Source organism: Betta splendens, chromosome 21 (genome assembly GCF_900634795.4).
Source record: "Betta splendens chromosome 21, fBetSpl5.4, whole genome shotgun sequence".
Taxonomy (NCBI): Eukaryota; Metazoa; Chordata; class Actinopteri; order Anabantiformes; family Osphronemidae; genus Betta; species Betta splendens.
This window is the reverse complement of record NC_040899.1, coordinates 5127811-5149391: the sequence shown is the minus strand read 5'-3', so window position 1 is coordinate 5149391 and position 21581 is coordinate 5127811. Positions and strand designations below refer to the sequence as shown.

Here is a 21581-nt window from a genome sequence, read left to right as displayed (position 1 = left end):
CGGTCCCACTAAGTTTAAAACTGTAATTGATCAGTGTCAGGTGTAATTATTATTATCTGGATCTAAATTAAATACGTAGTCCTGGGACGCCAGCACCCACTGCGACCACCATAAAAAACCTGGGCAGGATTATCAACCTTCTGACAGCTTCAACTTAGAGAAATTACAACGTGGTAGAAGTAGAAATTAGTGGAAAAGATCCTGATTTGGACTGAATTAGACTCAATAAAGTGTCATATGAGTCTATATTTAATGTCTAACAATCAGAGCCAGCCTTCATGGAGCTGATTAGCATAGAAATTAAACATTTTCTACACTTATTATTTTATAGTTTTTAATCATGTGGAATTTGATAAAACACATATACTATATGAGACCATAAATACTGCATAGGAATGAAAACGCTGACAGGCTGTTGTGGATGTGAGTCACAGAAATCTTTGAGTCTGTCAAAATCCCTGAAAAGTGCAAGTTGCGGTCTAGGCGAAATGTGTACTTGTTTGCTTTTTCACAGCTGACATTTCACTTCATTCTCCTAAAAGCACCGATTTTACTGATAGCATTAACAGTGACCTTTCTCTTCTACTCAGTGGAATTTAAGCCACAACAGGCGCTGCCGTGAGACGCCGGGTCTCCTACTGGGACGTGTCAAGTCGGAGTCTGCGACGAAAAGGAAATTCATTTCTCAGCCCCGTGTATTTTTTTACCAACATCACAGGAGAAGGTGGAAACAAACTTACAGCAGCGTGGAGAGATCATCTGGAAAAGGAATGTGGAAAAAGTGAAACAAAAAAAAACAAAACAGTCTGCTTCTAATTACGTCTCAAACTGGTGACCTAACTTTTCATCCTGGCCGTTTGCCCCGTTCCAGCTCCTGCCCAGGACCGGGTCTGGGAGTCAGGACTAATCAAAGGCACTTGTAGGGGAGCGGTGCTGGCCTCTGCAGGGATCGAGCCAGTTCTGGCCTGCTTCTCTCTTCCCTCTCACTCTCTCTTCCTGTCCTGTCTGTTTAAGCAGTGAAAGATTTGGGAAATTCCTTCAAGCTACTTTACTTCACGTTTCCGTGGGACTTAAACATGCACACTGAGGTTCTGGTACAGTCCATGTCAGTGCCGCTGTTTCTGATTCTGCTCTCCACCGTGGATGACACTTTGTTACAGTCGGTGAGGTGAGTTTGTGCACAGCTTTGATTTTCTTGTTTATTTTGGGGTAGTCTGGAGAGCAGGACGAAGGAGGGAGGTGCAGCGTTGTGCTGACAAAGATAACATTGGGAGAGCACAATGGGAAAAAGTTCAGTTTTTGCCTACACGCTGTTCGCACTTGCAGGTTTTTATGCAGTTTTTACAGGCACGTCGTTTTATTTGACAGAGTTTGTAATACTGCGCTGTCACAAGACACGAGTCGGATTTGTGTTTTTAGTCTTTTAATGCTCCACAGCGCTTTTTGAAAACTCAAGGACACAGCTGTATTTTTATTCTCACAGCTCTGCCGACGTCGACTATAACAATGCAGTGACAGGCATCTTCAGTAACACCACAAGTTTGGTTCAGATGGTTTCACTCAGCGAAAAGGAGCCGCAGCCAAAGAAATGTCATTTAGCAGGAAAATAAAAGCCTTATTTAAGCAACAACTGTTAGTCGCTTGTAAAACACTGAAAGAGATTCGGAAATATGAGATTTGACATCACAGGGAAATGTGAGTGTGTTTAACTATCACGCGTGCATGAAATCATGTGATTTAAATGTGTCTGCAACAGTTGTTGACCCCAAGCAGGTGCTTCATGACCGCGTAGTGATTACATACGTCCTGCTGTACGTTGCGTAGTATTTACTGGAGCAACACACACACACACCCACACACACACACACAGAAAGTAACAGCTGCTGGGGAATCAGCTGATTTGAGCTTTTCTGCACAGATCCATGTTATCTCTAAATTGTCCGTTTACTAGGTTATAAAAACTATTCTGACCGTGTTGGTGAGAACCTGTCAGTAACGCACGGTTTGTTTTCATGAGCTCCGTTCTATGAGCACGGTCTGACTGTGACACATGACTCACTACCCATAAAAACATTCTTTTCCTCTTACTTGTCAAAACTCTGCTTTTATTTTGAAGTTTAGACAGTGGATGAGAGTCACTTGAGAAAAGTAAAGCAGCACACGCCGGAAGCAGCTGAACTGATACCATGATTTCAATGTGCGTTCAAAGCGTGTGCAAAGCTGTTTGAGTAGATTCAGTGGTGTGAAGCTTTTCTGCTGGTGGTGTTTCTTGTCTTCCTGTTATTTTGTCCAGATAAGCATCACAGTTTCTTAGTTATAAGAAATATATAGTAAGTCTACAGTATGAAGACATGGACAAATCCAGTGTCAACAGACAACACGCTTCCATCCCTTTTTAATCCATCCTGCACATCTGTGCTGATGATGCATTTGTTCACACTGGTTATAATTTATAGATCACTGAGTGGATTAAGGCCAACTGTTCTACACAACATGGACTGAACTATTTATGTGCCTCTGAATGAGCAGGCAGCTCAGTTGCATTAAATAAGAAGCACAAAGGTCAGTGTCAATTACAATTATCACTTACTGTACAGTAACAGACAGAAACGCTGTCTGACCTCCATGTGACACACACAACATACATTCTGCTTTTAATTTGAAGGGGAGTGTCTGCAACACTTGATCTGTTGGTAGTCCGTTGAACAGCTGGCCAACACCGAGAGAGGGCAGGGACAGAAAAATATCAGAACCCGTCCAAACGAAACAAATCGGACCGCGTGGAGGGAAACTGAAGCTCGGCACTAGTTGTGCGACTGTGCTCCTTCAAAGGTTAAGCTGTTTCTGCACAATTTGATTTATTTGATCCTCACATTCTTTGCATGTGCGTATGTGTGTGTTTGCTTTTCTCCATGTAGTAGACTCATGCTCGAACTTGCATTCCACACGCTGTTCTTCATCTTAGTGTTACTGTTTGGGCCAATAGGTGAATGAAAAGAACACAGCAGCACAACTGAGACCTGGCAAAGCGTTACCGAACTATAAAACATCACACGTTGTGCTTTGTGTTTTCTATTTTAGATTATTTATATTGTAAGAATGTGAGCTAAACTGTGATTTAATTATCATCCAAGACTTAAAAATCAGATCAGGGAAACAACATCTAACATAATAATTTATTCATTGTGGAAAAAAAATCCAGCCTTAAATATTTAAGTGTGGCAAGCGTGAACCCCTGGGGAAGCTAGAGATTCGTTTATATTTGAGGAATTTTTTGTGAAATTACAGTCTGTGGCTTCATACTGTTGTAAAGGAGAATGTAAAGGTATCCATCCATGAGCTGAAGCTCATGAAAAGTGGAAACAAAAACCCAAAACGCAGTTGTTCTGCCAAATGCCGGTGGAAGCTATTTGCTTTTGATCCGAATGGCAAGTTCTAAACTCGGTCCCATGAACCTGAAGCCAAGTAAATTCTGTAAGATGAAGCTGTTGTGAAGGAGAACGGGCCCAACATCCCTCCGAGCTGATGTGCAGGGCTGAAAAACTGTTACTGGAAACCTTAAGTTGAAGCGATTCCCAAACAATGAGTCACACAAGTTCCTGAAGGCATCGTTCACATACTTCAGCCCCACAAGCTTATTTAAGCCTGGATGATTTTCCCTTCATAAAAACACAAGTGTGCTTGAAGCCCAGCTAGTCAAACGCTGCCACCGCTGCCACATCAGCACAGACACTTCCACCACAGCTGTGGTATTTGTCTCCCCGGACGCAGGCAGACGCAGGTGCTGGCCCACTTGACCTTTGACCTTTGACCTTCCAAACGCCTGACCTTTGCCCCCTCCTCTCAGCCAGGTGGGCGGTGCGTGCCGGCTGTCTGCCGAGTCGTCCCTGCGCCGCTGTCGGACGCCCGACGGCAAGATATGCAGCGGGAGGGGCAGGTGCAGCTGCGGGACCTGCATCTGCGAGGCCTCGGACCCGGGGAAGTTCTACGGGCCTCGCTGCGAATGCCACGACTGGGTCTGCGCGGTACACGACGGGAAACCCTGCAATGGTGCGTACAGTGTTTTCCACAGACGTCAGCTGCTGCGCTCTGAGCCGTAATGGGGACGTGCGTCCCCCCAGTAGGCTCTGATGGTTGCACTGGGGCTGTACTGGTGGAGCGGCTCGTTTGGCTGCCGTGAGGAGCTCGTTACGGCTCAGCGCTCTGCAGCGAGAGGCTCCTGCTGCACCATAACAGGCTCTTTTTCGCAAATGGCCGCCGTGCGCCGACGCGCTTGTACTGGAGGCATACTGGGAAGCGGCGCCCTCGCCGCCCGCCTCTCAGTGGCCCATCAGCATGCGCGGTGCCGCCTCAGATCGCCGGCCAATTCCTCTCCCTGCTGCCGCCTTATCTCGCTTCTCACAACTGCCCACTGATAAGATTCAATAGATTTTTTTGCCTGAGGGATAAACTGTTATTTCCCCTCTTTCCCAAACCATTATCTTTCCTGGCAGTGGGATATTCTTTATTGTTGGACGGCGTTCATTAGACAAACGGGGGCTGATGCGGAGCCGCTGGCATTAAATGGACTGGGTTTGAGTCGGGTGGGACTCGCACCATGGTCTCTGCTATCTGTAACCTGGTCTCCCTCATGGCAGCAGAGACTAACATCTGTTCACCAACTGTGCACAAGCACCATGTGACTCCACTAAGTCTTCCCTGTTCCGTTTCCTTTGAACTGCGCTGAACTCATACTTTCAGAGGGATTCTCTGCGATTTCTGCTTTTGATTATTCGCGGATGCAGATTAATGCAGTTTGCTGGCATTCGTGTATAATCAGATGGAGGCCATGTTTTCACCGCGTTTCTCTCTCTCTGATTGCCTTCGTGTTCCGGCTCCCTCGCTGTTGTCGCTGAGCTGAGAAAAGCATTTTCCTCTCGTGCGTGTTCAGACAGGCTGTGATTTACTGTGTGGTCTTCAGCTGTTAGACGCCCGGAGAGCTGCAGACTCACATTGTGCCAGTAAAGAAAGAGAACCACAACACTGTATAATAACTTGTAAGTAATTACTCTTACAATACCGAGTCACATTAGACCATTTTATGAAAAGCAGACCCCTTAGTGAGCAATCATTTGAATGTGTCTCCATCAGAGAGACTCAGTGATCAGACACGAGCCTGAAACGCTCCCTGAGCAGGTGATGGAGGCTGCGGCACGAGGCCAAATGAGCGCAATCTGCAGCGTTAGGGTCCTGGCAGACTTCATCAGGAGCATCCTCTCACCTCATCTTAAAGATGGGGGGCGTTGCCAGCGTGGGCCCCTCCTCCCTGATGGATGTGTGGGTTTTTTTTTATGTGAAGGCTACATTTCCTCCTTCTTTCTTCTTCTTCTCTGGTTCTCCGGGAGCCCTTGTTCTTCGGGCTCAGCCCCTTTCGTCTCTGTGCCAGAACCAGGAAAGCCAGTTGAGCCCTGCTGTTCCAAACCAAACTCCTCCAGATGCACCTCCTGTCTCTATTACATAAACTCACAACGGCGCCTTCATTAAACACACATTACGGAGCGACGGTGGGAACGAATCGGTGGAGAACATCGCGCCGTGTCCAAGCTGACTAATAGCTTTTAATGCATAACTCCTGCCGATTTCCCGAAGATATAGAGCCCATAAAAGCGTGCGTTGCTGTAATGTTTCCCTAATACATACTTTGATGTGCTCTCACTCTGATACTGTGAGCTTGGTGAGGCTGTGTGCCTGCGTGATGAGTCACCTAATGATACCAGTGTGGGATGCGAGGAGAAAACGCCACTCAAGTCTACTAGTAAAAGGCTCCTGAGACTCCTGAGCAAGTGTTTTCTACATTACTGTGATCTTTCATGATGTAGATTATAGCCTGTGATGCACAGCGGCATTTTAGTCACATCGCACTGGGTTTTGAACTACAGATACAAACTGAACAGGCGATAACAGAGTTGAACAATATGGGACTTAAAAATAAATCAGCATCATTCTTCTTTTGATCACAACCTGAAGGATGAAACCGGGAGTTCCTGATTCGCAGGACGTCTCGCGATGATTCATTACACCGGACAGGTGACTCCTGGAGCTGCTCCACACAACACGAGCTGACGCGCTGTCGCTTCTCGCGCCGCAAACCACAGGCAGAGGAAGCGCAAGGAGCCGTAATTACTCCCTGGAATGAGCAACATCTCACAGAGAAGAGGAGGCAAAGTGGGAAAATAGCGTGCGGAGCGGCGGCACAGCATCCATCCATGTGTGGGAAGCACCAGGAAGGATGAGGTGTGGACGGACAGACACGAACCCACACATGAACCTCCACCCAGCAGAGTGGGATCTGTGCAGGAGGTGGAGTCTGTTCTTTTAAATGGGCTTGTTTTCTTCCAGTCCCAGTTTCTCCGTCGTGACTGATCGACAGCCCTTGAACGGGACACCACATTTACATGACAAACAGTCAGGCTAATGATGGAGCGTGACGTGCAAGGCCCCCTGCTGCTGCAGCATCTACAATGTCTTGTCAGCAGCTCTTATTTGCACCATGAGGCGGCTCCTGTTCTCACAGTGAAGGGGAACGCTCGGATCAGGCGGCCGGTGCGGGTCCCGCTGCATAAACGCAAATTAAAAGACTCACCTGGGAGCAGCGGCCTGTTCCCACGATGAGGAGTCAGGGGGCAGATGAGTTCTAAGACCCCGATTCCCCTGGTGGCACTGTGGCACCTTGCTAATGGGCATCCTGTGGGTGTGGGTGTGTTTGGTCTCCACTCAGACCGAGGCTACTGTGACTGTGGCTTGTGTGAGTGTGATGAGGGCTGGTTCGGAGACGCCTGCCAGGTCCAGGAGGAGTGCAACCTGCCCAGCAAGAAGAGCAAGGAGCTCTGCAAAAACCCACAGGGGGTGGTCTGCTCCAACAGAGGTACACACACACACACACACACACACACACACACACACACACAGAGACCGTGATGCGTGGGAGGGAGAAAACAGCAGAACCATCAAACAAACACCACAACTATTATGTTAAAGAGCATTGTACTGTTTTACTTTTGTTAAATATCAGCAGATGCCCTTTACTTTAATTTGAAACTAACACTGTGAGGCCGTGGGACTGTGGCAAACATACAGTAACAAGCCCGTGATAACGCTGTAACATGTGTATTAATTGTTACATGTGCATATCGCTCCATGCTGTGGATTGTGTGTGAGCATAAAGGAATGCAGATTTATTCTCAGTGTGTAATTGTCTGTTCCCCCATTTGAAACGCCTGCGTTACACAAACACAGCTGCAGTCAGACAACGGTCTAGACAACAGTCTGGATCCGGTGCACTTCTGCAGAGCAGCTGGGCTCTGAGGTGCACATATAATAATAATAAAGGCACACAGACGTCATCCCCTCACACAGAAGCCTCAAGAGCCTCTGACGCCGTTGTCGTCCTCAGGTACGTGTCAGTGCGGAAGCTGCTTGTGCGACAACAAGGACGACAGGGGTCTGGTGAGCGGACGCTTCTGCGAGTGCGACGACAGCGAGTGTCTGGACGAGGACACGGGCGACGTGTGTGGAGGTAGAGCACAGCCCGGGCCGGGCCGGGCCCACTTTCACACACGCGCGGTCCACGTCTGCAGAGTCATTCTGTCGTCTCGCGCCCAGAGACGTGGGAGGTGGCGGCGGTTTAGCGCAGGCTCTGGTGAAGTCATCAGCTGATGCTTCTTGCTCTCATCCGCTTCCAGGCCATGGCCAGTGTTACTGTGGAAACTGCTACTGTGCTGCCGGTTGGCATGGAGACAAATGTGAATTCCAGTGTGACATCAGCCCATGGGAAAGCAAGCGGAGATGCACATCTCCAGATGGCAAAATCTGCAGCAACAGAGGTCGGTTTTCCCACTTCAAAGCATGAAATTATTACAACAACATTAAATGAGTAAAGTTACATTTATCATCTAAAAATATAAGGTGTGGAAAAATATACTTTACAAAGCAAATGCTGGCAATAAAACACCCAACTAATAAATATAATTTTTATGTTTGTCTGCATCTTTAGACTATTTTTGATTTTTGTGTTTGTCATCATTAAAGACAGATTCATGAATTTAGTAAAACCCTGTAAAAGAAATAAATGTAATTCATAAAACGTTTAGGTTTAAATTTGAAATTTGAGTTTTATGATCTATTCAGCAGATATTAGAACAATATGAACGTAAAACCTTGCAGAGGTGGTCTCTGATTGGTTGGGAGCGTGAGCCGGGGCACCGCTGCCGGCTGCTCATTAATGGAGGAGCCACTGTAAGTGCTTAAGGTCATTTCACAAGTCAAGAGAACGCGATTCAGTGAGCTGTTCGCTATCGGACCACGGATCCGTCACCTTGAGGCTGACGTTGGGCAGAAACGAGGCTTTAGAGAGTAAGACCTTATAGAGAGGCTGTGGCTGCACTAACCTTGTTCAGACGATCCTGCAGGAACTCAGCAGAGCTCTCTGGTTAATTACAGCGGGCTGAGAGCTGGCTGAGCGCTGGTTCTAAACGCTGACCCAGTCCAGACCGGACCTCCGTCACACAACTGCCATTTCTGCTTAGACGCACAGCTGACGCAGCACGACCCCCTGCTGGGCCGTAACCAGAGGAAACATGTCTGCAGTTAAACAGGGAACCGTTTTGCTCTGTGGGCTTGACAGCGTGTTACTGTTCAGATTACCGGTCCAGAACCTTTGATTCTTCCTTTATATGTTAGTGGAAAATGGAGAAATGGGCCTCTTTGGTAAAAATGCACCTTTTCATCCTCCCTCATCCTCATTTCAAGTGTTTTACACTTGAAATGAGTCACTTGAGTGACAGTCAAACCTTTCCATCTGTTCGCTAGTCTTATTATTCATGAGCAGCTACCAGGACACTCGCTGGGTTCTGGAGCCGTGGGCTGGCGGTGGTGAGGGAGACCGAACCACGGGCCAGGGGCCAGAACGGCGCCAGCCCCGGCCCGCGGGCCTGCCAGCCTGGCCTCCCTGGGGTTCCCCTGCTCTGTCACCGCTGATAAGAGAGAGAAAAGGGGATTTCCAGCGGCTGCAGCTCAGCTGATGTCCTGATGTAAAGCGAATGAGGAGAGATAAAGGAGAAACGAGCCAGAGGGAGAGGGAGTGTTTATGCTGCTGGCTGCTGACACTACCCCCCCCCCCCCCCCCCACGCTGTGAAAGATGTCTGACACGGCGTCAAAGACGGCGCTCATTCACTCAGGGAGCCGGTTCCCATTGGTTCCGCTGTGCTTCGCCGCAGGGACCTGCGTGTGCGGGGAGTGCAACTGCCACGACGTGGACCCGTCCGGAGACTGGGGGGACATCCACGGCGACACGTGCGAGTGCGACGAGCGGAACTGCCACGCGACCTATGACCGGTACACGGACGACTTCTGCTCAGGTCAGCGGAGGGGGGGGGGGCTGAGATGTAGTAATCACATGAACATAACATGATGCTTATTAATCTGCTACAGCTCAACAAACATGCTCTGCACAGACTTGTTATTGCTGCTTAACCCCCCCCTCCCCCCACCAGGCCACGGCCAGTGCACCTGCGGCAGGTGTGACTGCAGGGACGGCTGGGCGGGGAGGAAGTGCGAGCACCCGCTGTCCTGCTCGCTGTCGCTGGAGAGCAGCCTGAAGAAGTGCCGGGGCGCGTCCGCGCTGCCCTGCTTCGGACGAGGTAGCGGGTTGCCGTGGTTACCGTGGTCGCGGCGCAGAACACGCCATTTTTTTGCAGAGCACATCTTAATCCGCACTTAGGGGGGATTAGGATCCATCAGGGGCCCAGTCGTCACGTGACCACGTCTTTGACGGAGCCTCCAGCTGAGTGGCGTCCACTCAGCTCGTTATGCTGTGTGTGTGTGTGTGTGTGTGTGTGTGTGTGTGTGTGTGTGTGTGTGTGTGTGTGTGTGTGTGTGTGTGTGTGTGTGTGTGTGTGTGTGTGTGTGTGTGTGTTTGTGTTGTTGTTTTTCCTGCTTTGTGTTCTGGGATGCGCAGATACCTGTGTGTGATATTATAGGGATGTCTATTATTACTGTGCACTGCTGCACATGCTTCATTAGTGGTCCTTCAGGAAACTTCTCAAACCTTGGGCCTAGTGCTAACACTAGACACTAAACACCAAAGGTCCAGATGATATTTGTTGCAGCCATGAGTCCTTATGTTGAAATCTCTTAGCAAATGATCCCTTTTGAGTTATAGCTACTTGAGTGAAGTCAAAGCATAGACACACATTTCCAGTAAGCAGAGCTTTGTCAGACTGATGCTGCAGCTTCGTCCGCTGTCATTGTTCCCTTCACGTCTGACAGCCTGCATTGTTCCACGGGAGGCTGCGGCCATTTGTTAATAAGATGAATGGCCTCAGAGCTATGGATTCCCTGCTTAGCAGTCTTCCGAGGGACGCCCTGCACTGGTACTTGATTCTGATATAGAAAGCTTAATCAATCAGCCTCCCGGTGCTGCTCGGAGCATTGTTCAGTATGTACAGTAGCTCTTTGTTTGCCTCAGGACACAGTGGAGCCCGCTGCACCTTCCTGCTCTGGCAGTGACTTAATAATGTAGTTAGCAGCGGGATGAACCGCACGGAGCGCAACCCGCTCGGTCTCAGGGCTCTGCGGTTGCGTCAGGGGTTAATGGGAGCCATTGATTTCCCGTTTCATTTGACTCCGGGGGGAAAACACAGGGGATTCGAGCCCTTAAACCTGCTGTGCTTCAGACAGAAGAGGCCGTGTGTGTGACAGCCCGCTGTGTTGGTACAGCACTAGGAGCTATAGATGTACATTACAAAAATATGACAGTTTAAATCATAATTGGGCCCTTTCTAGTAGCATGTGATTCTAGTGAGGTTCTAACCGATCCTTTAAAATGCTTTGTCACTAACTCCAGTCCCTGTCTGAGGTAGAGGTTAAAACTCAAGGACATTCTGTATCGGATCTTTTAGCATTGATATGATCTCACTGCTTTCTGACTTATTGCTACTCAAATTATGAAACAAGTCGAGTCAAGATAATCACGATTTCTAATGGTTAAAGCGTTGTCTGCTCCTCCCGCTGCCTCATCCGTTGTCATAAATATCTAAAGCGACCGCTCACACTGCTCAGAGGCCGGAAACTGTCAGCGCGGCAGCAAAGAGGACGGGGCTGTGCAGGCGTGCATGCCTGAGTGTTCAGAGCAGCATCCGATTCTGTGCTGGGAAGGTCACACACAGACACCAACACGAGGAACTGGAGCGGAATCACGAAAACAGAGGGTTTGTGGCCCACGTGGTCGAGCGAGGCCAGAGAGAGAGAAAGTGAAGGAGACGGATGCTCAGGCGTGGACGAATGCGGCGGCAGCTTGAGCGGAAAAGCCTTGAAATGTGAAACAGCAGCGTCGGCGCTTTTCTTCCTGAGAGGCGGAGGCGCGACACACGTGCATATTCTGTGGTATTTCCTTGAGGAAACACCTGCCTCCAGTGTCTTTCTGCTGATTCTCGGGATTCCTTCCACTTCCTGCTGCTGCGGGACTGAAGCGAACGCTAGTCCTGGATTGTTTCTATTCCTGTGCACATAAATATGGCATGTGCTCACATCTAGAGGATGCTCAGGAGGTGATGGGGCACAGAGCAGTGGGCCATTGTTACACCGGACACTAATACGTGCTGTGTGTTTGATTGAGTCAAATGTTGGGTTTAAATGGGTTTAAATGGCAGAAGTGCAAATGTTTCTTTTAACACACACACACACAAACTAAAGAGAGAGTGTTATGACATCATCAGTTACTAGGTCCCTGGAGCAGGTGGTGGTTTGCTATATACGGCACAGGAAGAGTGTGTGTGTGTGTGTGTGTGTGTGTGTGTGTGTGTGTGTGTGTGTGTGTGTGTGTGTGTGTGTGTGTGTGTGTGTGTGTGTGTGTGTGTGTGTGTGTGTGTGTGTGCCAGCAGTGACAGTGATGTGACAAGGACAACACATTCGATGATGCTGTCAGTCACTGCCTGTCTTGGAGCCTCCTTTACGGCACTATTTATTACCCATAATTCCACTCAGTGACTCATCAAAGCATCGAGGAAGCCACACAAACATTATAAATATGCTTCAGGTGTTTGTAGTGGCACTAAACACAAAATGTACCCTGCAGGGCTCCGAGCACTCAGGGTGAATAATACCCGGCTCAATAAAGCAGCAGAAAATAGAGGGAGAGCTCCTCAGCGCTGCGGCGAAGCCACCTGTCCTCAGCGAGCTGCCAAACGTGTGCGTTTACGGTGGGCACAAACCTGAAGCCCCGCTGGGCGTCCGTGGCCCCGGCATCGCTGAATACGAGCATTAAACAGCGGACGACGCCTGACGCTTTGTGGGATGAGCTGAACTGGAGCAGGTGTCGTCTCTCAGGTCGACGCTCTGATGAGGCTCTGATGAGCGCTACTGGGCGTCCTATGGAAACCAGTGAGATGAGTGACAGCGGCACTGTTGTGTGAGGAGACGTGTGTGTGTCGGTGTCTCCACAGGCCAGTGTCTGTGTGGACAGTGCACCTGCCACCCGCCCGGGGACGGACGCGTCCACGGCAAGAACTGTGAGTGTGACGACCGGCAGTGTGAGGACATCAGCGGAGAGGTCTGTGGAGGTGAGGGGGGGGGGCACGCAGACAGACACAGACAGACAGACAGACAGACAGACAGACAGACAGACAGACAGACAGACACAGAGACAGACAGACACAGAGACAGACAGACAGAAACAGAGACAGACACAGACAGACAGACAGACAGACAGACAGACAGACAGACAGACAGAAACAGAGACAGACAGACAGACACACACACAGACAGACAGACACAGAGACAGACAGACACAGAGACAGACAGAAAGACACAGAGACAGACAGACACAGAGGCAGACAGACACAGAGACAGACAGACACACAGACACAGAGACAGACAGACACAGAGACAGACAGACAGACACAGAGACAGACAGACAGAAAGACACAGAGACAGGCGGACAGACAGACAGACAGACAGACAGACAGACAGACAGACAGACAGACAGACAGACAGACACAGAGACAGACAGACAGACAGAAAGACACAGAGACAGACGGACACAGAGGCAGACAGACAGACACAGAGACAGACAGACAGAAACAGAGACAGACACAGACAGACAGACAGACAGACAGACAGACAGACAGACAGACAGACAGACAGACAGACAGACAGACAGACAGACAGACACAGAGACAGACAGACACAGAGACAGACAGACAGACAGACACAGAGACAGACAGACACAGAGACAGACAGACAGACAGACAGAAAGACACAGAGACAGACGGACACAGAGGCAGACAGACAGACACAGAGACAGACAGACAGAAACAGAGACAGACACAGACAGACAGACAGACAGACAGACAGACAGACAGACAGACAGACAGACAGACAGACAGACAGAAACAGAGACAGACAGACAGACACACACACACAGACAGACAGACAGACAGACAGACAGACAGACAGACAGACAGACAGACAGACAGACACACAGACAGACAGACAGACAGACAGACAGACAGACAGACAGACAGACAGACACAGAGACAGACAGAAAGACACAGAAACAGACAGACAGACAGATACACAGACAGACAGGCAGACAAAGAGACAGACAGACAGACACACACACACACACACACACAAAGAGAGAGAAAGACAGACAGACAGACAGACACAGAGACAGACACACACACAGACAGACAGACACACACACACACACACACACACACACACACACACACACACACACACACACACACACACACACACAGCGTCTGTGAACAGCGTGAGGACCAGAAGGGAGTGATAACATGGCAACAAGCAGACGGTGAACGTGTGTAGTCGTATTATGGGTTCCAGCTGTTTGCAGACACGTTATTCACTCACAGTTAGTTCTGCACAGGCCGCCGGCCTCATTCGAGCCCATCCTTCTGCATTTATGAGCACTTTCAGCAAAATTGTCACATTTGCCGATTTTCTCACACCTGGAATTACCTGGAAATGAAATGCGCCAGCGACGGGAGCCCGTCGGGGCCACGCGCTGCGTCTGCCGCCGCCGCGGGGAAGCGCTCGTTTGACTCGGTCATTAAATGACAACGACGCTGCTCAACTCCGCGTTACATCCGCTGATGGCGGCGAACGCAGCGACGCGCGCGCTCCGCTCGCGATCACTGGACGGGCTGAGACGGATGTTCCCCCCACAGCACGCGCTTCCGTTTCTTCCGCGCTACCCTTTGATGTTGCCGCGCGCGCACGGACGTCCCAGCTGCGCTGCGTCTGTCTGTCTGTCTGTCTGTCTGTCTGTCTGTCTGTCTGTTCATTCCGCGTCCTCCGAGGCTGCAGCGTCTCACAGAGCGCGTGGACTGGGCTCATCCGGGCTTCTGGGGTAGACCCTGCTGCGGAGCTGAGCTGACACGCACGCGCACACGCACGCGCACACACAAGTGCGTCTCGTCAGAGGCGTCTGAAAGTCATTGAGTCTCTGCTGCACGTGCCCAGGGTGAGAGTGGGCGAGACGCTTCATGGAGAGGGAGGCAGATGACAACAGAGCAGCGCTGACGCACAACAACACTGACGCACAACGACACTGACACACAACGACACTGACACACAACGCGGCCTGAAGCCTGAAAGTGGCCGTGGAGGAAGCGCTCCAGGACGAGCGAGGCGTCAGCGCGCGCTGATTTCCTCTGGTTTGACTGGTCACAGCAGGAAAGCGCCTCCCACCACTCACTGGACAGCACAGCACGCGTTCATCCCTCCATTAAATCAGCCGGCGTGGACTTATTTCTGTGAAAGCTTTGATGATTAAAGTACAGTAGCGTCCTCCTTTCACTGAATTAAATTAGGAGCACTTCAAGCTGATTGTACAATATTTGAATAAATACATTTACATTTTTCCCTCTGTTCTGTTTCACAGCAGATTCATTATCTTTGGGTAATTATTTATCTCTGTAGCTGTGAACCCGTCTCCTCTCACTGCAGGTCACGTGCCCCTTTTTTAAAGCAACGAGGCCCAGGCCGCTGTTCCTGCAAAGCAATTAGCTGATCTCAGGTCAGCTCGACTGACAGGAGCCGAAGCTCGTCAGGCGGCTGCTTCTTATGACTAGGACCTGATCGGTGCAGAACGATGATGCCGTTGTGTCCGTATAAAACGCATGCGTGCCGTCTGACGGTTTATCGCCACGTTTAAAGGCCCGAAGCATCGACTGGATCGATGTCGTTCTCAGCCCGTGCTCATTAGCAGCTCCTCAGACTCACACCTGTTACCGCACAGCTCTCAGTCGCGGATGCAACACGTCTGTTAAAGTGGGCCCACCGTGACCGGTCCTGAAGGCACCGCCGTCAGAGGATCCAGCAGCGGCCGTGCTCTTCAGCCAATTACGCGTCCGCGGTGCGTTCGCGCTCTCGTCTGGCGCCGCTTGTTTCCCGTCGCTCTCTGGAGCGCGCCGCGGCCGGCGATGACAGCTCCTTTCATGTCCCCGGGGAGAAACACAATCAGCCCGCTGTGTCTGCGCCTCCTCGCGCTGCCCATTAGTGTCAAGGTTGTGTCAACCCTGTGTTTAGACGCCTCATCGTTCGGCTCTCGCCCGTGGATCTCGCCGATCTCCGCGTCGCGTCTCCTCTAACGCTCCTCTGCCCTCCGCCGCCAGGTCACGGCTACTGCTCGTGCGGACGCTGCATCTGCGAGCAGGGCTGGTTCGGGAGGCTGTGCCGCTTCCCGCGCGCGTGCGACATGGGCGACGGCCGCAGCAGGGAGCTGTGCGAGAGCGCGGACGGAGTCCTGTGCAGCGGGAGAGGTGAGGGACGCACGGGTCCAGGCCCAGCACCGAGCTTTGGTCGGGTCATTATTAGAGGAACGGGTCCCACCCAACACGGTTCCACACGTTGTCAGCTGCCGGACCTCTGCGTTTCCTCACACCGAGCTGCGGTACCGTATTATCCTGAGGGGGACGAGGCGGTGAGCAGACAGCAGCTTTAACGCGTGGGAGGACCCGTTTCCCGGTGGCAAAAGCATATTAGTTGGCATTTTCCCCAGGGTGGATCTCACACCCACTCCACCCAGCGCTGTTTGTTTTGTGGGTAAAGAAGTGACAGCAAATGATACAAACAGCATTTTTTAGAGGCACCGGGAGCAAACTGAACACAAGATAGAGCCTGTCAAAATATTCCCAGCCTGAATGGAAAAATGGGATGTTAATTAACAGCTTTGCGCGTGTGTGTGCGTGTGTGTGCGCGTGTGTGTGTGTGTGTGTGTGCGCGTGTGCGTGCGTGCGTGCGTGCGTGCGCTGCAGGTTCCTGTCACTGTGGCAGATGCATCTGCTCTCCCCAGGACTGGTGGGTGTCTGGAGAGTACTGCGAGTGCGACGACCGGGAGTGTGACAAACACGACGGCCTCATCTGCACAGGTAGAACCCGACCCGAGTTCCGGGTCCAGAATCTCCCTGACCAATGAAAAGCGTTCAGGCAGCAGGATGCAGCGACGCCGAACGCTGCCCGTCAGCATCTGTCCACTGGACCCGTCCTCCTCCGCCGCACATGTTTATAATTACTTTTCCCCCCGAGGGCTCGTCTCCGTCTGGACAGCTGTTCACAAGTGCTTCCCATCACGACTCCATGACTCCAAATGTCATCCCTAATGTCATTCAGAGGATCATTAGTGGGTCCAGAAGCGGAGAGAGCGTTGTTTAAAAAGCTGCAGAGAAGCGGGAGAAAACAAAGAGAAATGCACGGAGCCCATCTGCACAATGTCCACGATTAACATATCGAGTGGAGTACGTATGTGGAAATTACCATATGCATGAGAGTTATTCTAATGTAATGTTTTTTTACATGGAAGAGCGCTTTCTGGGAGGAAGATAAGACTCAGGTTGTCGTTTTTTTCCCTAACTATACAAAAGCTGGATGCTAATAAATCCTTCTGCAGCTGGAGGAGCCACGGTGCCTTCACTGCCCATTCTCATCACAGCCACTGCCGATGACTGATGTGGAAAATGCTCCCTATTAGAAATGCTTGGCGGCTAATTTCATGCACTGGATCCGAGCGTTCCAGCAGCCAGGTCTGTTGACGCAGGTGAGACCTGTAAACGCCGGCTGAGCACAGACTCCCGGACGCGTCCCGGCCGGCACCGTCCAGTCAGACGCAGGGGTTCTGCCCAAAGAGCACAATCGCCAAACGATCCGCCGCCCTGACGCAAAGCGTGACGGAACCGAGCGTGACGCGTGAACGCGGGGAACACGGAACCCTCCTCTGAGAAGAGACGCTTCGTTTAGACCCTCACTCCTCCTCCTCTCCCTCCGCTCCCACTGAGACGTTTTGCAGTAGATGTGTCTCTCTGCTGTGTGACAGCAGCTCATCGTGGCCGCGCACCTCCGAGGCGCCGGGTCTGAACGCTGTTTTTCCACCCTGTGTGTCATTATGCTTCAATCAAACACTCTGATACCTACAGTACATGTCAGCACATCCTATCACACACTATGTGACTGGTCACCTGTTGATGGAGGACGTGTCATCAAGCTCAGTGAGCTACTTAGTGAAGGTTATAGAGGCAGGATTTGAGATCTGCTGCCTGAAGCTTCAGACGCGATCACGCACTTCTTATGTTCAGTAATAATGTGTTGAATATCTATCTATAAAAAGGTTTTCACGCTCCATTTTAAGCGGCGTTTCCTCCCGTTCTGTGTGGGCTGCAGCAGGGACCGCCTCCACCCCCCACACGGGGACGCGGGGTGTGAAAGGAGGCGCGCCGCTAAAGGTCAGACGCGGCGGCACAGCTTCCAGTTCACAGCTCTCCCTCTCTCGTCTCCTCGCAGGCAACGGGGTGTGCAACTGCGGCACCTGCGAGTGCTGGGACGGCTGGACGGGGAACGCCTGCGAGATCTGGGTGGGAGCCGAGTACTGAGGACGGCCGGGCTGCCTGGAGCCGCCAGGAGCCGCCAGGAGCGCGGGGGAGGACGAAGCCACGAAGCTCTGCATGTCGACAACCTTCTTTTTTTGGACTGGCTACAAATGAGTCTTTATTAAAGTGGAGTCTGTTAATTTAACAAAAACGCCGCGTTCCGCTGCAAACGAGGCGTGTGTTCCCCACAGCTACACTCACCCTGCTAAGACCAGGTTCTCTCACCGAGACGCGGGGATGATGTGGGCCTGTCGGAACCGGAGACAGAGTTCACGCGAGCTCAAGGCAGAGGTCACTGTTTGAGTTTTTTTATTTCTTTTTAATAATAAAACATTAAATGTGCTGCATTACACAACATTTTGCATGGAAAACAATGCGAAGACCTTAATCATACATGGTTACAAATTCGTTATAACATGACATAACTCCAATGGGCATACTTGCAATGGTATATATATCCTCTGAAAATAAATCATCTCAATAGTGCCTGTTCTTCTCCACTGGGAAAGCGAACCGCTATGAAACCCCACGACGTACTGACGGTACATGATGGACATTTCTCACACCAGTCAACTCACACACATCAGGTGATCAGGTCGAACGAAGAGGAAGGGCATTCGCATGCTGGGCGTCCGTGTCACTCCGTGAGGCGGCGTCGGGGGATGAGATCTGCATCGACATCAGGACCAGGAAGTCGCCACAAAGAAAATTGGATGTAAATTCTACTTTGGCCTTTTTCATGCTTACACTAGCCAACCCCTCTGTTTAGTCTGTCCCATCAGGAATGACAGGTGCAATAATATACTGCACACTATATTGCATTAAGTTTGTTACTGACGTTACAGTACACCTTTATATAAATATTTGATTCAATATGTTGTATATGTGTATACAACCAACACAAACTGTATAGTGTAGACAAACTCGTTGCATATATGTATGTAAAATTAGCGCTATACTGTATACCAACAGTTCTTGATAGACATAGCCTATTACATGCAGTTCATCAATGCCATCCTCTCCCCATGCAACAGATGGGACAATGCACAAAGTAAGTAACCGAATGGATGGAGAAATTACATCTGCCAGAACGTTACTGTGACGCGTCACGCGAGGAAAAAAGACATTGAGAGGGGGACGATGGACGGGAACGAGGACCCACATACGACACCGGCCCCACATACGAGTGCAGCACGCGCGGGTGCTTCCGAGTAGCTTTGTACAGAAAAATATAGAAGTCCCGCTCGTGTACTGTAGCAAGTAATGGATCCCAATGAACTTAAATCAGTTTCTTCATATAGTTGCAGTTTAGCAGCATACAGCAGCAACAATCTACCTAACACTCTAAACCTTAGGAAAAATAGTAGTAGGAAACTCATTAAAGCAAGACAAACGTTATAAACGACTGATTAGATATAGATTTGATAAACTGCTAACAGTCGTGATGGAAACGCAGGAACAGAAACTGCAGTGGGTTCTCTTCAGGTCGGCAGCCTACAACATGCCCGGTCACCGGCGACAGCCGGCTCCGGCCTGAAAAACAGCCTCGTTCCTCATAGAAAATACATGCACGTGAACAATTCAAGACATACGCACTCCTCTAAAATGACGCCGGCCCGAGACGTCGGCCGGTCCGAGCTCCAGACACAACGGATGCCGTCACAGTGAAAGCTGATGAGTTGAATCGGAGAGAATCTGATTTGTTTCGTGGTGTCGTTTATTTATTTTTTCTTAAGAAGAGGAAACAGCTCTTCTTGGGATGACATAAGACTTTGGTCATTTCAGAATGAATACATCTGAGCGCGGTCGGTCGATGGATAATGCTACGTCCTCTACATGGATGTATCGAGTGGGTGAGGCACCTTTGGCCCAGTGGGGACTGGGAACCTGTTTTTGCATGCCGGGAATCAAGGTCCAAACAGGCACGTGATAGGCCAAGATGATCAGTACTGGACTCTGCATGCTGAGCTAGGACACAAATCCTCTCAATAATAATCATTATAATATTATCTAGTCAGGATCTTTAATAGTCATTTCCCCGAAATGTTATACAGTGAAAATGTTACAATAGAAGCCATCTCTTATATAACTGCTGCGAGAAGAGAGAACACAATATTAACCTTGGCCATGCTTCAGTTTGCTGAACCAAACAGGGACGCAGCCAGTACAAATGTCGCCTTGCAGCCATGTTGTTTTCTGGCTAAGCAGGCGCTGCCGTGAGATGGCTGCCGTGCTGCAGTTAGAGCCCATCTGGGTCAGAGCCACGAGCCTTTTGCCTCGCGGCCCCAAGGAGTCAGCGAGTGAGGGACGGGGCCTACAAGGCCTAGACATATTCCTGGAGCCCACGCTCCGAAATCAGGTTAAAGAAAAATAGACTTCAGGTTTGGTTTTTACCAGAGAAGGCGGCCGGAGCCGCTGGTGGGACGCGGTGATATGTATACGCTCTGCTCCCACACACACATGTGTATGGAAACGTGTGTGTGTGTGTGTGTGTTTAATGTGTGTGAATATGTGCGCGTGTTTAATGTGTGTGTGCGCACGTGCGTGCATATGTGCGTGTGCAGGGAGCTCCTCGCATTGATTGCAGCGGCGGCAATTAGCACTTCATCAGCTATGATTGCGGGAGCTTTCAGCCTCCACCGCGCGCGGTAGAAAAGCACGATCGCAGACGCTCGCCCACGATCCGCGTGCGTCTGCGTCTGCGCATTCGCATTTGTAAAGAAGGAAATTTGGATCGTACAGCGTTTCCTTTTCTCGTGTGTTGTTGGTGAAGGTGTGTCGTAGAAAATCGCACAGCTCTCTTTGCAAAATGCTTCTTAACGTCTAGGCTGACGAGGAGAAAAGCGCGTGACTGGAGATAGAAAGAGAGGGAGAGGGGAACAAACTTGTAAAAAATATTGACTCTATCTATACAGTCTCTGTCCCAGAACATAGCTGGTGAACTGTGGTATAGAAAATAGATCTGCAGGTACAGACTCCGCTCCAACGCGCCGACTCAGCGAGGGGGAAGGCGTCGGCAGCAACGCGTCGCTCACCGGAACTCTCACAGTTTCACAGGAGCCCGAAGGCATTCCACCACCAGAAGTCCTCCTCCCCCCGTCGCTGCAGAAAGTCAGCCGTCTCACGATGTGACCCCCACGCCTCCCCTCCCCCCCCGAACCCTGCGTTGAAACAGCCGGCGAAAGGGAGGACGAAGCGGGGAGAGAGAGGAAACTAAAGAAAGGGGCTTCGCCTGGTTGGGGACCGCAGAAGTGAGAGGGTGGAGTTCGTGGGGGAGAGCCCTGCCTCCGTTCCGCTCCGCGCCGTGCCCTCCGTCCACGCCCTGGCCTCCGGCCGGGTGCGGCTATGTGGCCGGCTTGTCGGCCTTGCTGACGGGCTTGCCTCCGTTCATCATCGCCGGCTCGCTTGTGCTTTTGCTGGGAGGCGCGGCCGCCTTCGGCACCGTCTCCCCGACGTCGTGCAGCGACGGCTCTCTGTACATGGCAACTGGAGGAGGAGACAGAGACGAGCGGCTGTTAGCGTCAGCTAGCGCGGACCACGCCTCCACCGCCCATTCTGAACTCGAGCGGGCCACAAAGCAGCAGAGAGTGTCTCATTCTCAGCCACTTTGTGGCCACTACACTACAGCTGTATTGCCGTCCTGACAGGACCCT

The 21581-nt window shown here is 50.8% G+C and overlaps 2 protein-coding genes across 6 annotated transcripts in view; one reads left to right on the top strand and one right to left on the bottom strand.

Moving 5' to 3' along the window:
- The first annotated feature begins 21 nt into the window (after positions 1–21).
- On the top strand, positions 22–18414 carry itgbl1 (integrin, beta-like 1). Its single transcript, XM_029137486.2, has 11 exons — positions 22–1168; positions 3848–4050; positions 6758–6904; positions 7433–7555; positions 7722–7862; positions 9256–9396; positions 9532–9678; positions 12481–12597; positions 15682–15828; positions 16324–16437; positions 17843–18414. Exons 1-11 carry the CDS (start codon positions 1077–1079, stop codon positions 17929–17931), a joined length of 1461 nt encoding a protein of 486 aa, XP_028993319.1. The 5' UTR covers positions 22–1076; the 3' UTR covers positions 17932–18414.
- fgf14 (fibroblast growth factor 14) overlaps positions 18221–21581 on the bottom strand; it is a 60812-nt gene continuing 57451 nt past the window's right edge. For all 5 annotated transcript variants that reach the window (XM_029137488.3, XM_029137490.3, XM_029137492.3 and 2 more), the window contains exon 5: positions 18221–21414. In XM_029137488.3, coding sequence (XP_028993321.1) covers positions 21272–21414 — 143 coding nt within the window. In that variant the 3' untranslated portion in view covers positions 18221–21271. The remainder of the gene's footprint in view (positions 21415–21581) is intronic.